This window comes from Drosophila gunungcola, assembly GCF_025200985.1.
Source record: "Drosophila gunungcola strain Sukarami chromosome 3L unlocalized genomic scaffold, Dgunungcola_SK_2 000005F, whole genome shotgun sequence".
In the NCBI taxonomy this organism is placed as follows: domain Eukaryota; kingdom Metazoa; phylum Arthropoda; class Insecta; order Diptera; family Drosophilidae; genus Drosophila; species Drosophila gunungcola.
Genome location: NW_026453180.1, coordinates 1,662,168 through 1,681,427, shown reverse-complemented (window position 1 = coordinate 1,681,427; position 19,260 = coordinate 1,662,168). Strand labels below are relative to the sequence as shown.

The following is a 19,260-nucleotide window of genomic DNA, read 5'->3' as shown; positions in this document are numbered from 1 at the left end:
AGTCGCCTTAGCAACAATAACAATTGGAGAACTGGAATCAGTTGAATCAGTTTGTGGCCAAAGAAGGCATCAACACCACCAGCATGTACAGCAAGAAGCTGGAGCGGATGCACCGCCCGGCCTCGGACATCACCAAGTACGACAATGAGCCGTACATGAAGAACCCCCTGCTGAAGTTCCGCATCAGTGAGGTCCACGAGCGTCGGCACTACCAGTTCCTCAAGCAGAAGGCGGCGGATGTCAAGGTGCGGGTGGCCCGCCAGCAATGGCAGCCGGAACCGGATATGCGTCCACTGCCACAGTCCCACTACGAGGACAATCTGCGTCGCGAGGTGCGAAAGATTGTGGTGCCGCCCATGCTGCGCCGCACCGAGGCCAAGATCCTTAGTTTCGCCTCGGAGCGGCTGAAGAACAAGTACCCCGAACTGGTTAAGGCCTACATGCAGGATGTGCACCAGGAGTTCAATCGCTTGATGAAGGTGTACAGCATGAAGAACATCCTGCGACATCCGGAATTCTCCGACGAGGATCCGGCCCAGTTTGAGCTGCCCCATCCCGACACTGGCTTCCGGCGGCCTGGTCGCACCCAAAACTACAGCAACTTCCTTGAGAATCGGCGACGCATCGCCCAGAAACTGCTGATCCTGCAGCAGCCGCTGAGGGCCATCCTCAACCTGTCCGTGGGCGAGTTGCCCGACCTGGCCTGCGTCTTCCACTACGTCCTGGCCACGGGGGCCATGCAGCAGCAGCTGGGATTGGGCGGCAGGGAGGCTCTGTCCTACAAGTTCTATCGCAAGTATATCCAGAATCAGCTGGACAAGGTCAACACCTTCCTGAGGTGGACCTGGTATCCCAAGGTGGTGCTGGTGCTGCGCAAGCTCATGCGCAAGCGCGTGATGCCGATGAGCACTTGGAAGCGGGCCTGGAACGCTCTGGAGGGCCTGATGAACCGCGAGATGACCAACATGAAGATCAGGACCTTCGAGGAGATGTACCGCATGTGCAGCCATCCGCGCACGATGCCCATGCTGCGCCTGTCGCTGGAGTGGGCAGAGTTCTCCAGCGATCTGGACACGAGGCCAAATGTGTGGGCCATCCTGCGCACTTTCGCCGAGATCGCCACCGAGATCTCGATGGTGGGCTACCGGATGGAGCCACTGCAGCCCCAGGTGCAGACACTCACCTCCATGGCCATGTACGCGAAGGTTAGCGACTACCTGAAGATCGATATGAATGAGAACTACCTGAGGGACGTGATCGATAAGGTGGGTATCACATCTCGGAACTTGGTTAATGTAGAACTTAATTTGAAGTAATAAAAAGCAAATTAATCGCTTAGATATTAGCTCTCAAAAATTGCTTTTTACATAGTATTTATATAGAACCCATTCTATAGATTTATATACAATAAGACTAAATTTTAGACATAATGCTTTGCAAGAGTCAAGTGATAATTTAGTTGCATAAAGAATGTTTGTTTATTTTGGCATAATATAAATAGATCAATAAACTAAACGAACATAGAGCTCTTAATATAGTTATAATAAAAAAAAGATATATTAATAAAACAAGAAAACTAGGAGATTATAAATTTGAATAATAGACATAAAGCCTTAGTATAATGCAACTATAAATAAAGGTTTTGTTTCGTCTTATGCATTCAGGGTCAAAGTGGATAATTAGAAACAAATCACAGATACATACACGCTTTCAAATAACCATAGATTTTATTATGAAAACATTTGTTTTAAACATTCCCCACAGGTTCAGGACATAATAATGCGGACGTATCAGGAGGTGATCCAGTACATCGAGGCTTTTCGGGAGAAGTACTATGCGCTGTACTCCTGGCAGGAACGAGAAGCCCTGAATCATTTTTTGTCCGAACCGCATGAGTTTGAGGAGTACTTCGCTCGTATTGACATGTACTATGGGTTCATCCAAATGCTGCGAAGTGAACCCGGCACCGAATACTTTGTGATGGCCGTAATCCACAATGAGCCCGCTGTAATGGGGCTCCGAACGCTGGCCGAGAACCTGATCGATGAGATCACCACAATTATCATTCGGGAGCACATCAAAGCAGAGGTGGAGATTTGTGATGAGTTCGAGAAGATCAAGTACAGGGCCCTGGAGATCCCGAAGTCCACGGAGGAGCTGTTGGAGAGCGCTGAATACATGATCCACGTGAAGAAGGAGAAGATCGCCGAGTTGACGGATCGCATTCAGTACTGCCTGCAAGTGGGCACCAATATCGTCGAGCTTACCGAGATGTCCAAATACCACTTCGATCTGACCATCAAGACCATCAACTGGATCAAGGACATTAACGACATCTGCGACTACAATGCCTCGCAGCAGGAGCAGTTCAAGTTCACCTTCGAGGAGCACCTGCAGGAGGTCATCCGGAAGCTGAACACGGACATTGACGATCTGCTGCCCAAGTTGGCCGTCATCGATGACATGAGTCGACCGGACAAGTTCCGCGACAGCTATATCATACTGCAAAACTTTATAGATCAGCTCAAGACCTTCGACGACTACGTGTCCTGGATCAACAAGGAGGAGAAGCTCTTCAAGATCGCCCAGACAGAGTATCCCAAGTTGGAGATCATCAAGACTTTTGTTTACCCCTTCGCCGAGCTTATGAAGTGAGTACTATATGTTAGGTTTACGCAATTTTAAATTTAAATGTATTAATTTTTAAATAGTATTTATTACTTTTAATGTTTCTAAATTTTTTGGTCAATGTCCGCCCCTTGCTTAAAAATGTATTAACCCATATAATACATTTTTTTTTCAAATAATTTTTTTTTTTCATTGCCTATTAGATAAATTTTAGATTAGTTAAATGATTTTTTTTTTGTTTTTCTTAAATTTTTTTCTTAAAATATATTATTATAATATATTATCCTTAAATTGTATTACCAAAAAGTTTTTTATGACTGAATTGATGAGAAGTAAATTGGTTCCTATATTAACTTTTTACCCATCTGTAGATGCTGTATAGAGTGGCAGCGGTACTTGAGCGTATGGAACGATGGACCCTTCGAGTATCTGGAACCGCAGTTCGTGGAGAGAACTACGAACGATTACCTTAAGGAGTTCCAGAAGAATCAAAAGTACTACAGAGTAAAAATCAAACAGGATTTAATAGACAATCCCGTGTGCAAATTTAAGGTATATACTTTACAAGGCTTAAAAAGTTTCTGATAATAATTAAGTTTTCAAATTGCAGGGACAAACGGAAGACCCTGATCCGGCCAAGCACCCGGTGCCCCTGCGCCTGTGCACCTCGATGATCCAGTCCATCAAGGACTTCACCACCGGGGTGTTTATAGTGAACACCATGTGCAATCCGGCTCTGCGCAAACGCCACTGGAAGGAGATGTCCGAGATAGCCGGCTTTGATGTCACTCCGGATGCGGGCACCACACTGCGCAAGATCCTGAACTCCGGTCTGGATCCGATCCTGGATCAGTTCGAGATCATCAGCATTGGGGCGAATAAGGAGCTGCAGCTGTGGAACGCATTGCAGGCCATGATCAAGGAGTGGGAGAGCAGGGTCTTTCCCTACGGTCCCTACAAGGAGACGGGGGTCATGATCCTCAGCAGCTTGGATGATATTCAGGCCCTGCTGGATGATCACATCCTGAAGACGCTGGTCATGCGGGGTTCGGCTTTCATGAAACCCTGCGAGGAAGAGGTGCGCGCCTGGTACGAGAAGATCATGCGGGTCAATGAAACGCTGGATCAGTGGGGCAAGGTGCAGGCCAACTATCTGTACCTGCTGCCCATATTCTCCTCCAAGGACATCGTGGCCCAGATGCCCGAGGAGGGTCGCCTCTTCACCATTGTGGAGCAGACTTATACGAGGAACATGGGCTTAGTGCTCCGGCAACCACTGGTGATGGAAACTGCCCCGGTTTCGGGCTTACTCGAATCCCTGCAGAAGGCCAACGAGCTGCTGGAGGACATTGCCACCGGGGTGAGCAACTACCTGGAGAAGAAACGTCTTTACTTTCCGCGCTTCTTTTTCCTGGCCAACGACGAGATGCTGGAGATTCTCTCCGAGACCAAGGATCCCCTCCGAGTGCTTCCTCACCTGAGCAAATGCTTCGAGGGCATCAATAGCCTGGAGTTCGACGGGGCCAAGAATGTGCTGGCCATGATTAGCAGCGACAAGGAGTCCATTGAGTTCATGGAGCAGGTGTCCACAGCGGCGGCAGGCGGAAGTGTGGAGAAGTGGCTGATTGGAGTGGAGGATGAGATGCTTAAGGCGGTGCGCTACCAGAATGAGCTATCCTTTGCCCACTACCCAAAGGTCAAGCGACATGAGTGGGTTTTGGAGTGGCCCCAGATGACGGTGCTGGCCATTTCGCAGGTCTACTGGGCAGCCCGTGTCCATGGCTGCCTTCGTCGCACCTTTGGCGGCAACATGACCATCATGATGAACTTCTTCCAAGAGCTCTCAAAGGAACTTAATGACATAGTCACCTTGGTACGCTCTCCCAAGATCAGCAACCTCAATAGGATCACCATCAAGTCGCTGATTGTGATAGATGTTCATGCCAAGGACGTTTCCGAGGATCTCATCAAGAACAAGGTCAGCAATGAGTTCGACTTCCAGTGGCTGGCCCAGATGCGTTACTACTGGGAGGATGATAAGACCTGGGTGCGCATCATCAATGCCACGGTCCCGTTTGCCAACGAGTATCTGGGTAACTCGGATCGCCTGGTTATCACACCCCTCACAGATCGTTGCTATCGCACTCTGGTGGGAGCCTATCAGCTCCATCTCAATGGAGCTCCCGAGGGTCCAGCTGGCACGGGCAAAACGGAGACCACCAAGGATCTGGCCAAGGCCCTGGCCGTCCAATGCAAGGTGTTCAATTGCTCCGACGGCCTGGACTACAAGGCCATGGGCAAGTTCTTCAAGGGATTGGCCTCTTGCGGTGCCTGGGCCTGCTTCGATGAGTTCAATCGCATAGAACTGGAGGTACTCTCCGTAGTGGCCCAGCAAATCCTGCTCATCATTCAAGCCGTTCGTAGCAACGCCACCAAGTTCATGTTCGAGGGCACCGAGTTGACCCTAAATCCTGCCTGCTACGTTTGCATCACCATGAATCCCGGCTACGCTGGGCGTTCCGAACTGCCGGATAACCTGAAGGTGCTCTTCCGTTCGGTGGCCATGATGGTTCCAGACTATGCCATGATCGGGGAGATCTCTCTGTACTCCTATGGCTTCGTAGATGCCCGCAAGCTGGCCGTCAAGATTGTGACCACCTACCGACTCTGTTCGGAGCAGTTGTCCAGCCAGAATCACTATGACTATGGCATGCGAGCCGTGAAGACGGTGCTCTCCGCCTGCGGTAACATCAAGAAACAATATCCGGATGAGGTGGAGGACATTCTCCTGTTGCGCAGTCTGATCGATGTGAATCTCCCGAAGTTTCTCTCCTTCGATGTTCCTTTGTTCGAAGGCATCATCTCGGACATCTTTCCGGGCATCAAGTTGCCGCACATCGACTACTCCCTGGTGGAAACCGAGTTCAAACGGGTCTGTTTGGAGGAGGTTCTGGAGCCAGCTCCCAGTTTTCTCCTCAAGGTCATTCAGACATATGAAATGATAATCGTGAGGCATGGTTTTATGCTGGTGGGCGAACCGCTGGCAGGCAAATCCAAAACGCTTCAGGTCCTGGCCAAGGTCATGTCCGCGCTGAAGATCAAGGCACCGCAGAAGAGCAGCTACTTTCAACACGTCCAAATGGGCATCATGAACCCCAAGTCCATTACCATGAACCAGCTATACGGCTCCTTCGATCCCATCTCGTACGAGTGGACCGACGGCCTGGTGGCCAAGATCTTCCGCGACTTTGCCATGACGCCCACGCCGGATAGGAAGTGGGTGAGTCTTTTAAGTACCAGTTTATATCTATTTTTTGAATATTTAAAAGTCGAAGAGGATACAATTTTTGTTTCAATGCAAACCATTTTTGGCTTATGTACATTGTAAAGTCTAAAAAACTTGTTTATTTTTGATTTAATATAATTTTATTAAGGTATACAAATAAAGTTCAAATTTTTTAACACTGTGCTATTGCTTTCCTAGGTCATCTTTGACGGACCCGTGGATGCAGTGTGGATTGAGAACATGAACACGGTGCTGGACGACAACAAGAAGCTGTGCCTCACCAGCGGCGAGGTGATCACCATGAGCAACGAGATGTCGATGGTGTTCGAGGTGATGGATCTGGCCCAGGCCTCGCCGGCCACAGTCTCCCGATGCGGCATGATCTACATGGAGCCCTCGACGCTGGGATGGCGCTCCTTTGCCAAAAGCTGGCTGAAGAAGGCCGATCCTCGCTGGGCGGATGAGGAGGGGGTGGCCTATGTGATGGCCCTGCTGCAGTGGCTGCTTCCGCCTGTGAGTACTTTTTTATTTACTTATTTAGAGATACTAGAAATTCTTATAATAAAGACGCGAGTCACAAAACAATTCAGTACTTAATAATAATGATTACCCAACTTGACAATTCCTTAATTAAATTATTATTAATATGTTGTATAGTTTCATAACAGATACTCAATGTTTTTAATTTATTTATGATCATATATATTTATGATTTTCAGTGCCAAACGTTTGTGAGGCGCTTTTGCAGCCAGTTCGTCAAACCCGGTGAGTTCAACTGCATGCAGACCCTCTTCGACCTGTTCGACATGCAGATTGCGGAGGCCATCGAGGAGAATCCGGAGGACTACCAAAAGTACATCCAGAGCTACTTCCAGGCCGCCATTCTATTCGGTCTGATTTGGGGAGTGGGTGGAGTGCTGGACACTGCCTCACGGGAAAAGTTCGATGTGTTCTTGAAAAAGGTATGTGGCATTTTTAAATCCTATACTTGTGGAGTGATGGGGTATATATATTATTCGTTAAAAATATGGAATAGGTTTACCAACTTTTCATGATCAGAATCCATGTCTAGTCGACCTAGCCAGGTCCGTTGGAATTCGGATACTACTAAAGCCATAGATTTGGAACATAGATTATGCACACGCAGCTAAATATTATTTCATAACTCTGTCATGTAACTTTTTCACTCTAGTAATGTTCATTCGTTCAATATCTATTGAATCACAAAAAATTTGTTTCAATAGAACCATTATTTTAGAAGTAATTAGAAAAATTTAAATTATGACGTCATTGTTTGTTTGAAAAACGGAGTTCGTATGTTTAAGAGAGAGCTAGGGAGCAAAAAAGCCGTTGGCTTAAAGCAGTTTTAAGCCTGCAGGTTAACAGATGGCCCCAACTTAAACCCGATTGTTTTCTGGGGGAATATTTATTTTAGTAGTCGGGGCATTCGACTATAGCGTTTCTATAGCGTTGGTCCTCTATTAAAGCTTGGTATATAAATTGGTTACTGCAGCTTTGGGACAGCGATCCTCCGCCACCGGAACCGCTGGGCAAGATGGAGATAACTCCTCCAACTGAAGGTCTTCTGGTGGACTACGTGTTTCTGTACAAACAAAGAGGAGCCTGGCGCTACTGGCCCGATCTTGCCAAGCGCATGGACGTGGAGGAGACCAAGACGGGGGTGATAGTGCCAACGGTGGATACCGCTCGCTACATTCACCTGCTCAAAATGCATGTGGAGCACAAGAAGCGAATGCTGCTGGTGGGTCCAACGGGCACTGGGAAAACGGTCTACATACAGAACTACCTGATGAACAAGTTGGACAAGGAAGTGTATGAGACGGGATTTATTACTTTCACCGTGATGATCTCGGCCAACCAGTGCCAAGAGCTGCTAATATCCAAACTGCAGAAGTGGAAGAGGGGAATCTACGGTCCGCCGAAGGGAATGCAGAGTGTACTCTTTGTGGACGACATGAATATGCCGGTGAAGGAGGTTTATGGCGCCCAACCACCCCTCGAGCTTCTGCGCCAGTTCTTCGACTACGGTCATGTCTATGACCTGAAGGATAGCTCCAAGGTCTACATTCACAATGTACTGATCATGGCCGCATGTGGCCTGCCCGGTGGAAGTCGCCAGGATGTCTATGCCCGCTTCCTGAACCACTTCAATGTGTATTCCATTAACACGTTCAGTGACGACAGCATGTTCCGTATATTCCTGAATGTCGCGTTGAATGGCTTCCGGCGTTGTGGCCACGGACAGGATGTCTTCGTTGTGACTAATCAGATAGTGAGTGCCACGCAGAGCATCTACAAGAGCGTTCAGTCCGAGATCAGAGCCACTCCGGCCAAGTCCCATTACATATTTAATCTAAGGGACATGTCAAGAGTCATTACCGGATGCACTCTGGTGCGGAAGGAGTCGGTTACGGACAAGAAGATCTTCGTGCGGGTCTGGTACCACGAGGCCATGCGAGTGTTCTACGATCGCCTGGTGGACGACGTGGATCGCAAATGGATGTTTGAGAAGCTGAACGAGTGCCTCAAGGCTAATTTCAAGGACAAGGTGGAGACCATCTTCGAGCGGTATTGCGTGCCGGTGAGTGAGATTATTTCTAGGAACTGCCAATAAGATTTATATTTAGGTCAGAAAATTTACCTAAAATTGCCACACTAACAAAAGAAAACTTTGGCCAATCCATCTATTTTTAAATTTACAATTTATATAATATTCATAAATAATAATTATTATTAAGTAAGTTAATAATAATAATTTTTAATATTTTTTTGTAAAAAGAACAAATAAAACTCAAAAGTAATGATTATTTTTTTTATATTTTGACCAAAGTACAAAATTTTTTTTTATTTTTTTTTTTAAATAATTATTTTAGTATTGTAAAAACAAAAAAAAAATGATCACTTTTTATTTTTAAAATAAAACTTATAATGATATCTGCTCCTGATTATTACTGATTTCTAATATTTTGATCTAGACCTCTTAGCATCGCTTACTAACCACTACTTTTGCCTTCCAGGGACAAGATGAGCAGGTATTCACCATGGAGGCGGCCAGTAGCATCCTGTTTGGCGTTTACTTCGACGAGGACAGTGTGGCAGATGAGCGACGCTACGAGGAGGTGCCCAGCATGGAGGTTTTCCTGAACCTGGCTCTGACCAGCCTGGAAGACTACAACTCAACGCGTCGCAACAAAATGGACATTACCCTGTTCACCTTTGCACTGCAGCATTTGAATCGAATTTGCCGCATTATTTCCATTCAGGGAGCTAGTGCCCTAATCATTGGCTTGGGCGGATCTGGACGTCAATCTCTGACCAAACTGGCCACCAATATGGTGCAAACGTCGTTCTTCCAGCCGGAGATCACCAAGAACTATGGGGCCAACGATTGGCATGATGATATTAAGGCTATACTGAAGGAGGCGGGCGGCATGAACAAGCATACAACATTCCTGATCACCGAAAATCAGATTAAGATGGAGCTCTTTCTGCAGGATATTGATTGTCTGCTGAATCAGGGTGAGGTGCCCAACATCTTTCCCATCGACGAGAAACAGGAGGTGCTGGAAATGGTGCGACTGGCTGCACAGGGAGGCAATCGTAATATAGATGTATCGGCACTGCAGGTCTTCTCCTTTTTTGTGGACCGCTGCAAGCAGAAGTTGCACATGATCCTCAGCTTTTCACCCATAGGAGATGCCCTACGAACTCGGGTTCGCTTGTATCCCTCGCTGGTTAATTGCTGCACCATTGACTGGTATGACAGTTGGCCGGAGGAGGCTTTGACCATGATTGCGAAGATGTCCCTGGTGGATGTGAAGGTGCCAAGTGAGGATATCAAGCTGGCCATTATGGACACCTGTCAGTACTTCCATATGACGGCTGCCAAAGCCACAAGAGCCTTTTGCCAGATGACTGGCAGGCATATCTACCAGACCAATGCCTCCTTCATCGAGTTGATTCGATCCTTTCAAACCCTCATCGAGCGGAAGCAAAGCGAAACAATGCTGGCCAAGATGCGGTACATTGGTGGCCTGGACACTTTGGCCCAGGCAGCAGCCGCCATATCGATTATGCAAAGGGACTTGAATGCCCTGCAGCCCAAATTGGTGGCCTTGGCCGAGGCCTCGCGCAAAATGATGCTGGAGATCAACAAGGAAACGCTGGCGGCCAGTGCCGCCGCCGAGCAGGTGAAACGGGATGAGGAGGTGGCCTCCGTGCAGGCTGAGGCTGCCCAGGTGCTGAAGCAGGATTGCGAAAGGGATCTGGCGAAGGCCATTCCTGTCCTGGAGGATGCTTTAGCAGCTCTGAACACGTTAAAGCCAGCGGACATAACCCTGGTCAAGTCCATGAAGAATCCCCCGCCAGTGATTAAGCTAGTAATGGCCGCCGTGTGTGTGATCAAGGGTATTCCCTCGGATCGCATACCAGATCCGGCTTCGGGTAAGATGGTCCAAGACTATTGGGGTCCAAGTAAGCGTCTCCTGGGCGAGATGAACTTCCTGCCGGCCCTCAAGGAGTTCGACAAGGACAACATACCCGCGGAGATAATGAAGCGCATACGCAAGGAGTTCATCCCGAATAAGGACTTTGATCCCAAGGTGGTGGCCAAGGCGTCGAGTGCCGCCAAGGGTCTGTGCCAGTGGATCATTGCCATGGACATGTACGACGAGGTGGCCAAGGTGGTGGCGCCCAAAAAGGCCAAACTTGCCGGAGCGGAGAAGGAGTATGCCGACACCATGGAGTTTCTGGCCCAGAAGCGAGCCTTGGCCTTGGCCTTGGAGGAGAAGGTGGCCCAGTTGAACATAGAGCTGGACAAGGCCAATGCGGAGATGCAGAAGACCGAGGATCATGCGGAGAGCTGTCGGAACAAGCTGCTCCGGGCGGAGGCTTTAATTGGCGGCTTGGGTGGAGAGAAGTCACGATGGAACAAGGCGGCGGAGGATCTGCAGGAACTATACGATCACCTGCCTGGTGATGTGCTCATCTCTTGCGGTATTATAGCCTATCTATCGGCCGTAAATCTGCAATACCGCTCCGATTGCGTCAGGGATTGGTTTAAGAAGGTCAAGGACCTTCAGATACCCTGCTCCGAAAAGTATTCCATAACAGAGGTCCTGGGCCTAGAGGTCACCATCCAGAACTGGCAGCTGGATGGACTGCCCAACGATGAGTTCTCCAGCGAGAACGCCATTATCGCGGCCAATTCTAGTCGCTATAGTTTGTTCATTGATCCCCAGGCTCAGGCCAACAATTGGCTGAAGAACATGGAGCGCAAGAACCGGCTGAACTGCGTCAAGTTCAATCAGAGCAACTACATGAAGGTGATTGCCGAGGCCTTGGAGTACGGCACGCCGGTGATCATTGAGAATGTGCAGGAGGAACTGGAGGTGCCACTGGATCCCATCCTAATGCGGCAGACCTTTATACAGGGCGGCATTAAGCACATCAGCTTGGGCGAGGCAGTGGTGCCAGTTAATCCGAATTTCCGACTGTACATGACCTGCAATCTGCGTAATCCCCACTTTCTGCCGGAAACCTTTAACAAGGTGACCGTGATAAACTTTGCCCTCACCCAGAATGCTTTGATGGATCAACTACTCAGCATTGTGGTGGCCAAGGAGCGTCCAGATTTGCAGGAACTGCGAATCACACTCACTACGGAGGCGGCGGCCAATAAGGGAGCTCTCCGGGATGCGGAAAACATGATACTGAAGACGTTAAGCGCCGGTGGTGACATCCTGGAGAACGAGGCAGCCATTCAGATACTGGCTGACTCGAAAGGCCTATCCAAGGACATTGTGGAGAAGCAGGAGGCGGCCAAGGAAACAGTGGCCAAGATCGAGGCTTTCCGGTTGAACTACAAACCGGTGGCCGTGCACTCGTCCATCTTGTACTACTCCATCACGGATCTGCCCAACATTGATCCCATGTACCAGTTCTCCCTCAACTGGTACATCAATCTGTACATGTACTCCATTGAAACGGCCAATAAGTCAAAGGATCTGCCGCGTAGGATTAAGTTCCTGGTGGATGGCTTCACCCGCAATCTGTACAACAATGTGTGCCGCTCCATTTTCGAGAAGGACAAGCTTCTCTATTCTTTCATTCTCACTGCCCGGATTTTGCTGGGCACAGGTCAGGTGGAGATGCGGCACTTTGCCCATTTGGTCACCAATGCCAAGGAGTCAGCAAATATACCTCCCAATCCCGATCCCAGTTGGGTAACAGAAACTGTGTGGTTGAATGTTCTGAGGCTGGAGGAACTCAAAGAGCTGAAAGGCATAGTGGAGCACTTTAAGAGTCATCTGAGCGCCTGGCAGGCCATCTACGATCACTTTTCGCCGGAGAAGCAACCACTTCCTGCTCCTTGGCAGGATAAGACCACTGCCTTCGAGAAGATCATTGTGTTGAAGGCACTGCGACCCGATTCCGTTTTTCTGGCAGTGCGACTGTTCATTGCCGACTGCATTGGCGATCAGTATGTCACTCCGCCGGAGTTTGACATCTCCAAGTCGTATGCCGACTCCACGGCTTTGACGCCTCTCCTGTTTATCCTCTCGCCCGGAGCGGATCCACTGGGCTCCCTGCTGGCCTTCGCCGAGAAGATGGGCCAGGAGGAAACCTTCCAGAGCATCTCCCTGGGCCAGGGTCAAGGTCCCATTGCCACCGCGCTGATCAAGAACGCCCAGGAGATGGGCTACTGGGTGTGCCTGCAGAACTGCCATCTGGCCGCCTCCTGGATGCCCTATTTGGAGTACCTCTGGGAGAATATGGACACCTTTAACACCACGCGTGAGTATATTACAATTATTACATGGCAAAAATGCCTTTGCTTCAATCAACATAAGAAATGAAAAACAAAAGCCTATAAATAATTTCATTTCGCAAACTTAGATTGTTTTTAAAACTATTTTTATCTAATAACAAACCTAACTACTGAATGGTACTTCAAGGCTTGATTTATTGTATTCTAATGAAAAAAATACAAATTAAATTAAAAAAAAAAGGTTAAAAAAGAAAACAGAATTATGTTTTGTAAATATAATTTGTTTATATATTATGATTTTTAATTTTCCCTAATTCAAAATAATAAATTCCAAATATCTCTTCTTTAGCCAACTTCCGCATCTGGCTAACCGCTTATCCGACTCCCCAATTTCCGGTCACCATCCTCCAGAATGGGGTCAAGATGACCAACGAACCGCCGACTGGACTTAAGGAGAACCTGATGCGATCCTATAACTCGGAGCCCATTAACGACTACGAGTTCTACACGGGCTGTGCCAAGCAGGATCGGGCCTTCACCCGGCTGCTCTACGGGATTTGCTTCTTCCATGCCGTTGTCCAGGAGCGCCGGAAATATGGGCCTTTGGGTTGGAACATTGCCTACGGATTCAACGAGTCTGATCTGCAAATATCGGTGCTGCAGCTGAGCGTAAGTTTGGATTATTATGATAAGAATATTAAATTGATAAAAATGATATTTAAAATATATAAAAATATTTATTGATTAAATTCCAAAAATAGACAAACTGAAATCTACAAAATTTAACTAAAACCGCAATGGATGAAAATTACATTTAAAATTAAATCAATTCCGAATGTAGTTAAAGGAAAATCCAAAAGAAATTTTGTATTTCCACATTAAAGAAACTTCAAATAAATATTTGTATTAAATGCATTATATATCAGTTTATGTTTTAAACTAAAATTCAATTTTCATATATTAAAATCCATTTCGAAAATAGTCAAATGAGAAACTTGGAAAAAATTTAATATTTTCATATTAATTTTATCTAAATACCGCAATGGTTTTTTTTTACCAGTAAAGGGATTATAGAATATATACAATATAATTTGCTTATTTTAATACTGCTCCCTTTTTCAGATGCTTCTGAACCAGTATGAGCATGTGCCCTACGACGCCATCTCGTACTTGACCAGCGAGTGCAACTACGGCGGAAGGGTCACGGATAACTGGGATCGCCGGTTGATTGTGACCATCCTGGCGGACTTTTGCAATGCCCAGGCGGTGTCGGACAATCGTTATAGGTTCGCCAGCGACGATCGCTACATCCTGCCCCGGAAAACGGAGCACCGCGAGATCCTGCGGTATCTGGACGAGAATCTCCCTTCGCTTGCGCCGCCAGAAGTCTACGGTCTGCATGCCAACTCTGGCATAACTCGGGATCTGCAGACAACCAAGACGCTGCTCGATTCGATGATCCTGTTGCTGGGCAGTGAGGCGGCGGGATCCGCCGGAGCCGGAGTGAGTGTGGAGCAGGTCATCTTGAATACGATCAAGCAGATCGAGAGCGAGATGCCGCCGGACATGGACATTGAGGCGGCGGCTGAGAAGTATCCAGTGGACTACAACGAGTCCATGAACACGGTGGTGGTGCAGGAAATGGAACGCTTCCTCAAGCTGCAGAAGGAGATACGTGGCAGCTGTCGGGATCTGGCCATGGGTATCAAAGGCATTATCGTGATGACACCCGATCTGGAGAACGTGATGACGGCGATGAAGTTCAATCGCATTCCCACTAAATGGATGTCCAAGTCGTACCCCTGCCTGAAGCCACTCGGCTCGTATGTCCAGGATTTGTACAAGCGTCTCAATTGGCTGCACGACTGGCATCATCATGGCAAGCCACCCACTTTCTGGCTCTCCGGATTCTTCTTCACCCAGGCCTTCCTCACCGGGGCCATGCAAAACTTTGCCCGGAAGTACAAGATTCCCATCGACACGCTCACGTTCGACTATGATGTGCTCAAGGTGGAGACGAAGACGACGCCGCCGGATGACGGGGTTTACTGCAACGGACTGTTCCTGGAGGGCGCTCGCTGGGAGTGGCGGGAGAACACGCTGGTGGAGCAGCTGCCCAAAATCCTCATCTACGCCATGCCCGTGATCTACTTCCGGCCAGTGGGCATAGCGGACGTGGTCGAGGGCTCACGCTATCGCTGTCCACTCTATAAAACCGGGGAGCGGAAAGGCACTCTGTCCACCACCGGTCACTCCACGAACTATGTGGTGCCGTTGCTCCTGAACACCCATGTCAAGGCCTCGCACTGGGTCAAACGCAGCGTGGCTCTCATCTGCCAGACCAGCGATTGAGCCACTGAGCGATCGCTCATGGAGCCATTAAACTTTAAAAATTTTTAAAACATCTGTTAAAAACGTGTGTGTATGTTATCATCTATAAAAATTGTACATAATAATTTCCTGGAAATTAAGGAACACAACTTTGTATATTTATACTCAACAATAATATATTTTAAGCAAGCAAAGTTGTGCTATTTAATATCCAGGTAATTGTTTGGAGACAACGAAATGCTACTTTGTATTGTTTCCAACTAATAATAATTTTTGTAAGCATGCAAAGTTGTTATTTTATAACAAGTTAGTTATTGTCAAGAAATCCGAAATCTTCGGGAGAATAATATGTTCCTAAAAGTTGGTTCATAATTCATTTCCTGGAGATTACGGAACACAACTTTGTAATTTTATATTTAAATTATATTTTAAACATTCAAAGATGTGTTATTAAACCATAAAGTAATTATTACGAATTTATTATGGCCTTACAAATTATAAAGAAATATCAAAGTTTCTGTAATAAATATAAGTACATAACTAAGATTTGACAAGAAATACAAAAGCTTCTAGAACTATTAGCTCTTTGAATTTTAAGATATTTTATAGAAAATTCGAAAATCAATTTACTCATTCAGTATTATACTCAATAAATATATACACTTACGGTATCAAAGTAGTAAAAACTGTGAATCGTTCTCAATGAGCATTTATTAAACCCTGTTTTAAATTAAAATATGCACACTTATGTGTTACGATTACAAATTCACAGCTTCAGAAACGCTTTCCAACATATGTATCATATATATCAGAAATTATACGATGGCCGAGGAGGGCTTTCGATGCACATCCACGCCTATGATCCTGTTGCAGGATCGGGATAAGGATCAGGATCAGGATTACTGCGTGCGGCAGTGCACTCCTGGGCCATTGGTGTCGTCGGAGCTGCTGCTGCTGCTGGAGACGGAGCGGTTGCCCCGAGCTCGTCGTCGCCACTCCGCGGCGGTGCCGGGATTTCCAGCGAGCCGCGTTCGGGAGCGGGAACCCTCCAGGAAGCCGCGGATGAAGTACTGGAATTGGTTAATGTCGAAGTCACCTCTGTCCACAATGTTGCGACTGAAGTTGCGCTGCAGCGTCTGCTTCAGAGATTCCGTGTTGGGACCGCTCTACGGAAGTAATCGATGAGCACAAATCAAAAGAAATTTCATTTAAAACAGTTTGCTTTCCAAAATAATGATTTAAACTTATTTGCCAAAAAACATTGCTCTTTTATAGGGGTATAAATAATAAGTAACCTTAAGTTTATATTCCCAGCACCCAAACTAATTTGTTTATAACATTAAGCATCATAACTTTTTAATTGAACCTACCTTATCAGGGCCATTTGGCGTCCAGATCTTAACGTCATGCTCCAGGCCAGAGGTGGCCAGCACCGGCATCCAGGGATGCGGCTCCAGGCAGTTGACCACTCCGGCGTGGTCGCCTTTCATGAAGTTGACGATTGCCTCCGTGTTTTTGTCCCAGAAGAAGATGTTGCCGCAGTCGCTGCCGCTGACAATGTACTCCGATTTGGGGCCAAAAAAGTTCACACCCTTGATGGTGCGACTATTGCTGTCGGTTAAAAAAAAACACGTGAGTGCCAGAGGACATTAGAAGGAGCATCCCGCATCCCGGCTTACATGTGACCCTCGTAGCAGTGCAAAAACTCGCCGTCCTTGTAGTTGCGACTATCAAAGAGATAAATCCCCGCATCGCTGAACGAGGCCAAAATCTCGCTGCCGCTGTGGTTGTACACGGCGCAGGTAATTTGCGCGATCTTGTGCTGCTCAACAATAGTGGGGGTCATCTCGTGGAGGGGCTTGGTCAGCTTGCGTTTGTCATAGACACGCAGCGTATCGTCCGATCCGCTGACGCAAAACTCCGGCGCAAACGGATGATGGGCGATGCTGAACAGGCGAACTCGACCCCGCTCATTCGCATCGTGGTAGACGCAGCGCAGCAATGTGGTGGCCGCATTGCTGGTGCGCAAGTCAAAGTGCTTGACGGCCGCATCCTCGCCGGCGCTCATCAGCTCGTGGCGGCTGTGCGGCACCAGCACGATCTTGTGCACCGATTCGCTGTGTGTGTAGAGCCGCATCGGTTTGGTGGCACCACCCGACGGCGGGACGACGGCCCGGCGCACCTGGCCATCCCGGCTGGCGGACACAATGTCCAGGCAGCCGGCACTGTCGATGAACTTGGTCTGGAATATGTTCATGCTGTGGCCGGAGTGAAAGCTGTGCAGCGGCTTCTCGTTCGCCCAGTCCCAGACGACAATGTTTAGGTCATCCGAGCCGGAGCAAATCAAGTCGCCGGCGCGATTGAAGTTCAGGCAGTTAACGCAACCACTATGCCCGTTCATGCAGCTCAGCAGCGTCATCTGCTCCACCACCTGTCGCGAACCGTAGTAGCCCTGGCCAAAGCTCTGCGCAGAGGTGTGGCCGCCACGCCAGCCAATCCGGTTGATTATGTTGTGCTCCCGGTGCATCAGCTCCTGCAAGCTGTTGAACGTGTAAGCAGGCTTTTGCTTGCCCATCTCCTTGTCCACGGCAAAGTCGACTTTCTCACGATCGCCGGCATTGGCTTCCGTCTCGTTGAACTCCATCTCATCCTGAAAGGTTTAGATGGGTTTAATAGGTATTCGGTTAGCATATAACTACTGGCTTACCTCTGTGGTTAGGTCATTTTCACTAGAAAGGTCATAGCGGTGTACCATTTCGTCGTTGGAAGAACTTTCGTCGGCGGACGGTTCTGCTGGGGCTACCTGCCCATCGGTGTCGATGTCTGCATCCGCGCCCTCGGTGTCCTCCTGCTCATCCTGTTCCTGTTCGTCCTCCTCCTGCTGCTCTGGTACTTCTACGGAGTCCGTGCTATCCGAGTCGGTCACCGTGCCCGTTAGCTCTATGTTGATGCGGCGATAGGAGCGTGTGGGTGGTATATTCCGTAGGTTAAACCTGGGCGAGGTGAGCAATGCTGCGGAGGATGGATTCTGGTCATCACTGTCCATCGTTAAAATGGAATTGACCGTCTTTGGCTTGTTAGCGGCCAGCTCGGCAGTGGCGGCATGCGGCGGTAATTGACTCTCTAGAGAGGAGGGACCAGCCTGCTCCTCATTCGACTTGTCCTCGAGCTGCTCCTGATCCTTGCGAGCGTGGTATTCTACTAGTTGTTCCTTATCCGATGGCTTCTTCTCAGACTGTTCATCTTTCGGTTCTGTCTTCTTCTTATCCAACTGCAACTTCCCCAACTGCTCCTTCTCCTTAGGCTGCTCAATCTCCGCCTGCCTGTTCTGCTCCTTCAGCGCATGTTCTTGGCCCAACATGTCGCCCTTTTCCTCTTCATTATTGTTGTTGCTTGTGATTGTGGTGCTGTTAATTACGGATTGCTTTGTGGTGACAGTTTTCTCCTCGCTGCATTCCGCACACCCGGAAAAAAATCAATCAATCGGTTAGCCAAGCCGCATAGCTTACTTAACCCTCGAGACACCACCACACACTTACCCACCAGCCTGCGCCGTGGTCTCTTCAATTTGGCCATCGCGAATCCGGGAATCCGTGTTCCTCCGCGGTCGCTTGCAGGCAGATGTGGTCCCGCTGGCCACACAATCCTCCTCCAAGTCCATTGCTGGTGCAGCACGTGCTCAAATCTCTCTGTCTCTGGCTCTGGCTGCGTTTTGTGCGGCTCCGGACTACTTTTCTCCGATTTTCCGTACAAACGCAGTTGTGTTGTTTACGTCCAAAGCTCAGAGATGGCACTCAATTGATGCAGCATTAACCGATAGACCGATAACTTGGCGCGCTTTAGCTGGTCCGTTTGAAAGTCTAGCAGAAGCTTTAAAAACACGTTGGACTTTCCAGAGCCAGACAAGGGGGCACTAAAATGTTTGAGCTCTTAAAATTGTGTTTAGTCACATTTTAAAAACCATACTGGAAATCATGCTCAGAGCATCCTAGTTTAAGTAAATAGAAAGAGCGTAAAACAAAAAAAATTATGTGAAAACAAGCCGCGATTTATTATAGATTTTTATGTTTCGAGTAATTGAATTAAAAACCTTAAAAAAACTAAAAATCCAACTTTTAATTCCAAAAAGTTTAGATTTAAAATCGGCTTGTCTTATAAATTGTACTACAAAAGTGCGACTTGTGCTCCCCCGACGTCTTGGAATTTTGGCTGAAAGAGGGAGATA

At 47.9% G+C, this 19,260-nt stretch overlaps 2 protein-coding genes across 2 annotated transcripts; one reads left to right on the top strand and one right to left on the bottom strand.

Annotated features, from left to right (window-relative positions):
• Nucleotides 1-75: 75 nt before the first annotated feature.
• LOC128259567 (dynein axonemal heavy chain 12) lies at nucleotides 76-15,286 on the top strand. Its single transcript, XM_052992050.1, has 10 exons — nucleotides 76-1,265; nucleotides 1,765-2,651; nucleotides 3,000-3,180; nucleotides 3,239-5,908; nucleotides 6,113-6,427; nucleotides 6,634-6,876; nucleotides 7,428-8,516; nucleotides 8,953-12,730; nucleotides 13,054-13,373; nucleotides 13,827-15,286. Exons 1-10 carry the CDS (start codon nucleotides 84-86, stop codon nucleotides 15,054-15,056), a joined length of 11,895 nt encoding a protein of 3,964 aa, XP_052848010.1. The 5' UTR covers nucleotides 76-83; the 3' UTR covers nucleotides 15,057-15,286.
• A 442-nt stretch (nucleotides 15,287-15,728) lies between these two features.
• On the bottom strand, nucleotides 15,729-18,980 carry LOC128259557 (DDB1- and CUL4-associated factor 8). The gene is made up of 5 exons (XM_052992024.1): nucleotides 18,575-18,980; nucleotides 17,743-18,484; nucleotides 16,715-17,685; nucleotides 16,406-16,646; nucleotides 15,729-16,201 (listed from the first exon to the last, which is right to left on the bottom strand). The coding sequence occupies exons 1-5, from the start codon at nucleotides 18,694-18,696 to the stop codon at nucleotides 15,935-15,937; spliced, it is 2,343 nt and encodes a 780-aa protein (XP_052847984.1). The 5' UTR covers nucleotides 18,697-18,980; the 3' UTR covers nucleotides 15,729-15,934.
• Nucleotides 18,981-19,260: the final 280 nt, after the last annotated feature.

Excerpts from the sequence above, each read along its gene's own strand:
- LOC128259567 (XM_052992050.1), top strand. The coding sequence starts at position 84 with ATGTACAGCAAGAAGCTGGAGCGGATGCACCGCCCGGCCTCGGACATC. Across the intron at positions 2,652-2,999 it reads CCCTTCGCCGAGCTTATGAA|ATGCTGTATAGAGTGGCAGC; the intron begins GTGAGTACTATA and ends ACCCATCTGTAG. Across the intron at positions 12,731-13,053 it reads GGACACCTTTAACACCACGC|CCAACTTCCGCATCTGGCTA; the intron begins GTGAGTATATTA and ends TCTCTTCTTTAG.
- LOC128259557 (XM_052992024.1), bottom strand. The coding sequence starts at position 18,696 with ATGGACTTGGAGGAGGATTGTGTGGCCAGCGGGACCACATCTGCCTGC. Across the intron at positions 16,647-16,714 it reads CACTGCTACGAGGGTCACAT|CAATAGTCGCACCATCAAGG; the intron begins GTAAGCCGGGAT and ends TTTAACCGACAG. Across the intron at positions 16,202-16,405 it reads CGCCAAATGGCCCTGATAAG|AGCGGTCCCAACACGGAATC; the intron begins GTAGGTTCAATT and ends TTACTTCCGTAG.